The sequence below is a fragment of the Pteropus alecto genome, unplaced genomic scaffold, assembly GCF_000325575.1.
Source record: "Pteropus alecto unplaced genomic scaffold, ASM32557v1 scaffold25, whole genome shotgun sequence".
Taxonomy (NCBI): domain Eukaryota; kingdom Metazoa; phylum Chordata; class Mammalia; order Chiroptera; family Pteropodidae; genus Pteropus; species Pteropus alecto.
The window spans coordinates 6,654,579-6,664,329 of record NW_006441955.1 but is presented as its reverse complement, the minus strand read 5'-3'; the positions used below and the strand labels follow the sequence as shown (position 1 = coordinate 6,664,329).

The following is a 9,751-nucleotide window of genomic DNA, read 5'->3' as shown; positions in this document are numbered from 1 at the left end:
CACACACACACACACACACACACAGGAGCACAGAAATATGTACACAGGCAAATGCAGACAGACACACTTGTGGGCATACTTCCATCACAGACATGTGCTCAGACACTACCATGCATACAGACACATGTGTGTCTACATGTCTGTGCAGGTGCACATACCCCGCACAGGTGTGATGATGCACTAGTTGTGCTGAATATGAATTTCCAAATGCACAGGTCCTCCTTATGGATAAACTCAGGAATATAGGCTTTTTGTAATAAGCCATTGGAGAAATGATCAAGTAGCATGTTGGTATAACAATAATTTCAAAGAGATTTTTTAAAATATCAATTCCAACTTAACATTCTCATATTAAACACTGAAATTTTGGCTGTTTTCCAAAGAACATATTTATCTTACTTTACTAAATGCAAGAAGATAGTCATATGAAGAATCAATAAATTTGGGGAACAAATGTGTTCATAAGAATAACATTTATATTCAGTCATTCACTGCATTCAAAAAGAACATATTCGTGTACATATCTATAAGAACTGGCAAACTTGGTAAATTCAGCAAACTGGCCGTTAGTTGGCCTGAATTAGGAGGGGGTCCCACCCCTTCCTTCAGCCTTCCAACCTCCACCCTTAGTTCCTGAAACTCCTTTGAACACAGATTGAAAATCACTGATCTATCCCTGAATGCAATTCCATTCCATGACCCATCCCTCAAATACCCATTTTAAGAGGAGGAAAACTAAGGCCCGGAAAGGAAGTGACTTGCTCAAAGTCAACAGCTAGTTGGGCCAGAAATAGGACCAGGTCTTCAACTCCAAATCTGGGATCAGTCCCTTCCCTAAAGGCTCAGAATACCCCTGACCTTGACCCCCACCTATCATGTAACTACAGTCCCCCACCCCACCCCTGGCTAAAGATCGGCAGGGGCTGAGCATAATGAGGGATGGCTCAGCAGGAGGACACCTGAAGGCCCACCCTCCCCACCAGGCCTGAGAAGGGACCCTCCCAAACCTGTGCCCTGGCCCTCACCGGTAATGCTTATCCCACTCAGGCCTCCGACGCAGGTCTGAGAGCAGCAGAAAGGCCTGGGCTGTATCCACATGCACCAACATCTCCATGTGGAAGGACAGGTACTTGTCATCCTCCAGAGTGTACAGGCGGACCTATGTGGGAGAGAATAAGGGCGGCCTTATTCCTGTAGCCCCTACTCAGACTATGCTAGGTAGTGGGGTGGGCTGACTGGGATGCTGGAGGCCAGGGTTGGAAGCTCAGGGCTCCCACTGACTCACTGTGTCAGTATGAACAAGCAACGCAACCTCTCTGAGCCTCGGTCTCATCCCTATGAAAATGGCTGAGAGCATTCAGCACAAGTGGACAGGATGGTGTCTTAAGCAGTGATGGAGGCAACAATGAAATGGATCCTCAGAGCCAAGCACCCATCCAACCCCATAACGTCACGGGTGGGGAAGCGACCCCTCCCAGACAAGAGTGGCAGAGCTGGTCTTCCCTCAGCCCATGCTTGTTCACTGGCCTCCCATCCTGGCAGTGACTCACAGTAGAAGCAGTAGAAGGAGCAGAGAGAGAGGAAGGAAGCAGCTGGGCAGAGAGCAGTAGAGATGAGAGATGCGGGCAAGGAGGTGGAAAAGCAGGAGAGAATTCTCTGCTCTAGGCCCTGTGGGCTCTATGTTTCTATAACGGGGTCAGTTTCATGACCTTATCCGTTCCTTTTAAGAAATCCCCCTTTTGACACCAGTGGTTTGAGAGTTTCTGTTGCTTGCAGTCAGTCACCTCTGGTTGCTCGGAGGAGAAATGGTGGGTGGGTGATCAGCTACCTGGTTGATCTCTGAGGACAGCACCCAGTTGTCTTTGGCCACAAGCATCTTCAGGGAGGAGACGTTGTTGTAGCTCAGGTACACCTGGATAGGGCACACAGAGAAGCCTCACCTTCTCCGCTTCCACTGAGGCCACACTGGGGTTGGGGAGAGGAACTTAGATCATGAAGGAGGGTGGGTACTGGGCTTTGGGGAAGGAGGCCCAGGCCTGGCCAGACACGCCCAGTGACCCTGGACAAGCTGCTTCTCCTCTCTGGCCTGTCCCCTTCAGGCCTACCTCCAAACCCACTCCAACAACAGGGGAAGGTTGGGAGTGGCCCTGGTGGGCCCGAGGACTTTCCCCTCAGAGCAGAGTGTCTTACCTGATTGCTAGGGTCCCAGGGGACAGAGAGGGGCATCTCTGCCTGCTTACAAGACACAATATACTTCCTAGGAGAGAAGGAAGATGACAACCTTGGTCCCTTGGGAGCCCATCTCTTTGGACAGACTTTACTGCAGGCCCACTGTGTGCCAGGCCCTGCACTCAGCCCAGCAGACGGGAGACTCCTGTCTGACCAGGAGACTAGATGGGTACACAGAACACAGCAGCAGGAACATACGAACTCAGTCAAAGGCAGGATGGGCCGGGAGGTTAAGGGTGCTGGGTAAAGACTCAGTGCTCCACACCCTTGCTGAGCTAAAGAGACTTCACGCTTATGCCTCAGTGTCCTCATCTATGAAATGGGATCAGTAGTCACAGCTGCCTAGTAGGGTCACCATGAGGAGAACAGTGCTCAGCATATGGTAAATGCAATGTAAATCACACTTTTAATAATGGATAGTGGTGGTGATTCCCAGTGTGTTCACAGCTCTTTCAAGTTTGTAAAGTGCTTCCTTAGCAGTCATTCACACCTGGGTTTGCATCTTCTCCTCCCCAGGCCTTTCTTTCCTCATCTGCCAAACAGGCATCAGACTTAATGGAAGGAACACAAGACTTAAAATTGGCCAGATCCGGCCAGGTTCAAATTCTCACCCTGCCAATCATTCCTATCTGTGTGCCCATGGCCACCTAATCCCTTTGTCCTCAGTGCCCTCATCTGTACAATGGGACAGTAAGACCACTGTGGAATGAGGCTAGATGGATGTAAAGGGCCCAACTGATGCCCAGCACAGGGGCAGCACCAAAGAAATGCAAGTCCCTGAGACCAGGAGAGCAGGTGGACAGCCTTGAACCCCATGTCTCCTCCTACTGCCCAGCCCCAACTTGCCTGTCCAGGCGGATCTTCTTCCTGGCACTGGCCTCTCGGTACCGCCGCTCGCCATCCTGGGGAGAGAAGCAGGGACAGACTGTGGTGCAGACAGGACAACCAACTTGTCCCCCACTCCTATTCTATCACACACACACACACACACACACACACACACACACACACACACACACAACCCCCACAAGGGCCTAAGGAGACCCTGCAGCCCTAAAGTAGAGTTCAGGTCTCTGGGCCAGCCAGAGGCAGAGCAACCTGGACAGGAAAGTGTTAGGTCACTGAGCTCCAGCCCCAGCTTCCCCTCAGACTCTCTGAGGGACTCTGGGAACACCACCTGCCCTTACCGAGCCTCAGTTTCCTCCTCTTTAGAAGCGGATCCTAAGGGTACTTACAATGCTAATAAGAACCCACATTTATTAAGTGCTTGCTATATACCAGGCACTCTTTTAAGCGCTTTCCATGCAAAATTTCATCTAGGCCTCACGGCAACCCTCTAAGGTTGGGACTAGTACAATCCCCATTTTATAAAGGAGGAAACTGAGGCACTAAAAGTTTAAGTGGCTTCCCCAAGGTCGCAGGGGTGGGAGTGAAGCCAGGATCAGAACCCTGATGGCCTAACTCAGAGCCCATCCTCTTAACCACTACTTCTAATGTCTCCCTACTTGTGAGCATTAAATGGCAAAGGCATGAAGGGCCTTGGGGACTATACGCCAGGCTCCCCACTCACCACTCATCACCCACTCTTGACTGCCCAACACCCAGCTCCAGAGCGAGGGGTTTTCACAGCCTGTGCTCGACCTCGTGAGGTGGCAGGCAGGGCAGGGACCTTCCCAGAGAGAGGGAACTGCCTCTCCAAGGTCACTCCCTAGCCCCTCGGAAGCAAGCCAAGGCCTGGCTCATGGGAGGCACGAGGAGCATCTTTTAAGGGACGGCCTTTGAACCCAGGCCCCGGCTCTCCTCCCCGTGCTCCTCGTTCTCCCGTCATCATTGTCATAACACTCACTGCCTCCTGAGCACCTGCAGGCCTTAGCCAGGCGCAGTCAGTGACCCATAGACACGTGCAAAAGCCCTGTCAGGCAGGGACTGCAGATATGCCCACTTTACAGATGGGGACTGAGAGCTCACAGAGAGTACTTGCCAGAACGTGGCAGAGGTGGTTCCAACCCATATGTGACTCCAAAGCCAACTCTGCCAGCCCTTGAATGCCTGTTTCTACCCTATGAGCCAGGCTCACATACATGGTCCAAACTCTGTCAGTCAGAACAAAGTGCTTACCTGGCATAAGGGGCATCCCTGGGTTGGGGGCGGGGTCATACCAGGACACTCAGTGTTGGCTGTGCCCCAGCAGAGGGACAGGGCTGGGCCCATCACTCCCGGGCCTGTCAGGGGCTGGCAGGCCCTCCCCTGGGGCAGAGAGGGAGGAGAGCTGGCAGTGGGGTAGGGTCCTGCCCCTACTCACCCCAGGCTGGGGCCGGATCCAGGGCAGCAACTGGGGCTGGTCATCTGCATCCAGGACCACAAAGGTCATGAAGGCGCTGTTGATGTGCCTTCGGCGGTTCTCGGCCTCCTGGCGGTAGGCCTCCACGCACACGCCCACCTCCATGCTGAGGGGAGGGAGGGCTGCTCTCATGTGGCACAGACCTTCCCGAGGCCATGCCCCCTCTCTAGCACGTGCATGCACACGCATGCACGCACGCCCCTGCAGTGCCCCCAGCAGTGGATCAGAGTCCCACTGGCAGGAAACTCAGAGCTGTTCCCTTTCCTTAGTGTTTACAGAGCACCTACTGCATGCCCAGCCCTATGCCAGTCCCTGGGGACACAGAAACAAATAAGCCTGTCTGGTCCATATCCTTGTGGGATAACAGCTGGGGGATGGGGCAACAAACATATATAAAATATGTAATGATAACATGTTCTGAAAATGAAAATATGTTATGGAAGGATATAAGCAAGGAGGTGGAGGTGCAAAGCCTTATGAGAAAAAGTGTCCATTATACACACTTTCATCAGCGCTCCGACAGCTGTGATCCTGACAGCTCGGTGGTGGCTGTTTCTGTGTATCTGGCTGTCTTTATTAATTATAAAATAGCAGCCACCACCATCCCCCTCATTTAAGAAGGTCTATGATCCCAGAATGTGAACGTTACACGATGGAGACACCAAGACGTAGAAGAGGGCAATAACTTGCCCAAGGTCACACAACGGTCAGGAAGAGACTCTGAATCAGAAACAAGGCCTTGCAGCTCCTAGTTCAGGGTTTTTGCCCTGCACAGCAGCAGAGTGTGTGCTGGTCAGACTGTGAATAACAACAACAACAACAACAACAACAACAACGATAGCAGCAGTAATGGTTGACCTTCGCGGACCATTTTCTCCGGCATTCTACTAGTAACACTCCATCCATCGAATCCTTACAACTATAAGATGGTTGTGATAAGCCTCACTTTACAGGTGAAAGAGCTGAGGCTCAGAGGGATTAAGTAACTTGCCCGAAGTCACACAGCTGATAAGAGGTGGGCCAGACTTAAACCCAGGCAGCCTGGCTCCAGATCCTTCTTTTTTTAACAACTACACCACAATTTTTGAAATCACCAGAAAGGATAGGTATTTAAAGTAACCTTTCTTGGGAGTCAGCATCAGGATTTGTTCCAAAGGTAAGGGCTTCCGGAACTAAGTGTTGTTTTAGGAAAAGGGTGGGAAAGGGTTTGATAATGACAGAGCTGGCAAGAGGTGGCCCTGTGATCTGAGCATCCACACTGTGGCAGGCCCAGAAGCAAGAGCTGGGAGAGACACACTGAACACATGGCGTGATCCAAAATAGCAGGAAGCACAGAGCTGGGGGTGCCCAGAGGAGGGAACATCCGAGCTGACTCCTGGTGACTGTGAAGGGACCCGGCAGCAGGGCAGGGTTTAGACCTCCTTTGCAGGGCGAAGGGTTCCTGGCAGCTTTGCCATAGGGTCCCTTCTCTAGTCAGAAAGAGCCCTCAGCCCTGGGGCTGGGGAAAGGGGGCAGTCCCCCACATCCCATCCCTTACCTATGCTTGAAGGCGTTGTTCACAATGGCCTTGAGCACGAGGCGGTCCCCAACCTGGGATGGGCCACGGAAGTGGAACATCTCAATGGCCTTCAGCGTAGGGTGGGCACGACATAGCCGGCTGGAGGAGGCCAGGGGTTGAGGGAAACGAGATAAATGCCCCCAGTGCTTCGGCCACTGTCTCGAGGCAGCCTCCTCCCCAGCCCGCATTTCCAGACCCAGCCAAAACCACACGCACCACCCTCTGGCACACCTACTCCCATCCAACCCGGTGACAGTTCTGCCCAGAGGAACAGAACTAAAGTCCCATTTCACAGCTTAGAATACTGAGGTTTAAGTGCATGGCCAAAGAGCAGCTGAGTTTCAGGTGACAGGAGAAAGCCTAGTGCAGGGCTTGAGGTAAATCCCTTTCCCGTTTTCCCTCCAACCTTTATATCTTAGCACCCGCTGTTCCTACTACCTGGAAGCCCTGCCCTTACCCAAAGCTATTTGTTGTTCAAGGCCCAACTGAAGTGCTCTTCCTCCAGGAAGGCATCCTTGACTATATGGGCTCTGATTCCTTTGTGACCTTATGGCACTCAGCCTGGGCTGTCCAAAAGGGCATTGCCTACACATTGTGTCCCACCCATTAAACACAGAGGAGGAGCCATTGCAGCCCAGCTCTGAAGGGTGAGGAAGAATTTGCCCAAGGAGGGTGTGGGTTGGGAAGAGGACTCTTGGCAGAGAGAACAGCAAGCACAAAGTCCTAGTTATGAGAGCGTCAGTTAGTGAATATCAGTTATCATAATTATAAAAAATGCCCCGATATTCAGGGTAGAACGAGCCCAGACAGGCACAGAGGTTATAGAAGAAGGAATTATTTTCACCTCTAGGGAGAAGGGAAAGGTCAGAAAGGCTTTGTGGAAGATGGAAAGGGGAAGGGCAAATGACTTAATTTGCAGAGAGTGTAAGAAAAAGGAAGAGAGCCAACAGGGCCAGGTCAAGGGGAGGCCCTGGTGCCAGACCCAGGGGCTTGGCATTTCCCAGACAGGAGCTGGGAGCCCTGGAGGGCTTTCTAAGCTGAGGAAAGAATGGAAAATCATGCTCTCTGGTTCTCTGAGTCTAAACGTCCCAGGTTACCTTACCAGAACAGCCAAGCTTCTGAAGCCTTGAATACCAACACCAAGCCTGGGTTTCTCCCCAGAGGGAGCTGGCTAAGGGAAGGAGGAGAGCAAAGAGGGGAAACTGAGGCAGCACACTCTCCTCTCACCTGGCTGCAATGGTGGCCACATTCTCCATCCAGGCCATGATCTGGCCCCCAAAGGTATTGCCCTGGTGATTGGCGTGGGGAGGCAGGACCAATTTCACACTCTCCACCCGAGTCTTCTCGGCTGGCACCATGCGGCTGCAGTCTCTGCTTTCCAGATCTGACCAGGGAGGGGCAAAGGAAGGGCAAGGGGAGGTGAGAAGGTTCCCAAGGGCAGACACTTTCATGGGCAGCCTGGGACCCACCACCACCACTCCACCCCACCCATATTCTTTTATTTACTCAGTACCAAGTGTGCTGGACCTGGATGAAGAATGGAAGGAAACCGGATGAGAGAGATGAGACTGGCAAGGAGCAAGGGACAACAGCTTTGAGACAAGACACACGTGAGTCTGAACCTCTGCTCCACCCCACACGGGCCGTATGCCCTTGTACGAGTCAAGTAACCTCTCTGAACCTCAGTTTCCTCATCTGTAAAGGGCAGACGTCAAAACCGACTCACTAGGACCGTAAAGATGAAATGTGATCGCAGTTCTAGATTGCTGGTGCCAAACTCAGTAAGCACACTCTCAAAAAGGATAGTTCTTCCCTCCCCCTGCTCTGACATGCCCCGTCCCTCAGGGCATTGGCATGAGGACATCCTCAGAGGAGAGGCCAGGAGGTGGGCAGGGCCTGGGGGTCAGGAAAGCAGATACTAACATGCCCCACCCAACCCAAGGAGGTGCCAAGCATCTCTCATCTCCCAGGGAGAAAGACCTCGCCAGGGAAGACACATCAAAAGGCAACATTTTGCTTGGCTTGCAGACTGCTCAGAGATGCCATAGGCAGAAAGGAGGGGCTGTTAGGGGCCTGAGCCAAGGTCTGGAGGAAGGATGGCAGGAAAGTCACAGGAGCAACCAGGCCTTGGCTTAGCAGGAGCTGAGAGCAAGTAAGGGACAGCACCAGATGAGGCTGAGCAATCATCCCCTAGATGCCAGGCTAGGGCCCCTGAACTGACTTTGAGCAGAAGGACTGTCAGGACAGAAGGGATTTGGGAGGGCTGCAGTGAGATGGACGGCTCCAGGGGCCTCGACAGTGATTGGAAGAGCTGGGCCTGCCCAGCCACAGCCCCAAGGTCCAGCGTCAATAGGACACACAGAATTTGGAGAACAGCCCACCACTTTTACTGGAGTTAGCTAGTTCCACCTGCTCCCTCTCCACTCTGGGCAGCTGAACTAGCTCTGATTTGTCTTAAAATTTCCTCCTTCAGGTTTCAAAGAAGACTTTACATCCTAACTTTCTAGGGATCAGTGAGCAAATCCAAGGTCACCCCTGTGGGCCCTTGCCTAGCCTGTGCCCTGTCAGCAATATCTTTCTTCATCCTCCACCTGTCAAAATCCTACCAGTCCACAGTAGATCCGAGTGTGCTGGTATAGAACAATCTCTAAGATGCACTTTTAAGGGGAAAGAAGCGAGATACAGAACAGTATGTAGTGTATGTTCCCTTTTAAGCAAAAGAGAGGGGCTAAATAATACACACTGCTAAAAATATGCAAGGACTACTTTCAAAGATGTCCAAAAATGAAGCACAATAGGTGCTTCTGAAGGGTGGGGCTAGGAGTCTTGCTTTCTACTTCCTCTCTATCTCCATGCCTGTACCTATATCTACAACTAAACCTACACCTATCTCTATCTATCATCTTTCTATCTATCTATCTATCTATCTATCTATCTATCTATCTATCTATCTATCATTTATCTATCTATCTTATCTTCTGCCTACTTATCTATATGCTTTTAAAAAATCCTAGTGTCTTCAAGGCCAAATTCAATACTACCTTCCCAAATACCTTGAATCCCAGAGACCTAAACGCATTTTGTAGCTGTCAAAGCATTTTCCGTGTGTCCTAATTTCATCCTCAAGGCTTCTGGGAGCTGGGCGGGAGGCCCAAACACTCCCCTTTCCCTGAAAGAGACCTTGAGGCAAGAGGGCTAGCCAGGCCTGAGGCCTCCAGTGGATGGACATCCCAAGGGGACTTCCTTCCTCCTGCTCAGAGGGGGCCCAGGGCAGAGGGAGACATGCAGGGTGCCAGCCTCCCTGCTCATGCCCAGCCGCTCACCATCCTGAACGGCACAGTTGGCCAAGAGGTCCTTGATGGTGTCTGCGTAGACAAGCCGCATGCGCCGGCGCTCCGCTGCCACACTGTGCTCAGTCTTCTCCTCCTCCGTCCTTGGTATGGTCTGCTTCAGCTTCACCTGTGAACAGGGTAGAGCGCGGGGTGTCCCTGAGATAGCACCAAGGCCTATGCCCCCAGCAGCCATCTCGTGCCTGGGGCTGCTGGATATTTATAAGTCTTTATCCTTCTTTGTCCCTCTCTTCCTGTCTCCATGTTGACTGACACACCATGTTCATCCTCCAA

General features: G+C 52.0%; 1 protein-coding gene across 4 annotated transcripts in view; it reads right to left on the bottom strand.

Moving 5' to 3' along the window:
* ACOT11 (acyl-CoA thioesterase 11) overlaps positions 1 to 9,751 on the bottom strand; it is a 45,012-nt gene that overhangs the window by 2,158 nt on the left and 33,103 nt on the right. For all 4 annotated transcript variants that reach the window (XM_025052073.1, XM_025052072.1, XM_025052074.1 and 1 more), the window contains 8 exons: positions 9,452 to 9,587; positions 7,356 to 7,512; positions 6,108 to 6,227; positions 4,532 to 4,676; positions 3,076 to 3,131; positions 2,191 to 2,257; positions 1,829 to 1,912; positions 1,026 to 1,159 (listed from right to left, as the gene is read on the bottom strand). In XM_025052073.1, coding sequence (XP_024907841.1) covers positions 1,026 to 1,159; positions 1,829 to 1,912; positions 2,191 to 2,257; positions 3,076 to 3,131; positions 4,532 to 4,676; positions 6,108 to 6,227; positions 7,356 to 7,512; positions 9,452 to 9,587 — 899 coding nt within the window. The remainder of the gene's footprint in view (positions 1 to 1,025; positions 1,160 to 1,828; positions 1,913 to 2,190; positions 2,258 to 3,075; positions 3,132 to 4,531; positions 4,677 to 6,107; positions 6,228 to 7,355; positions 7,513 to 9,451; positions 9,588 to 9,751) is intronic.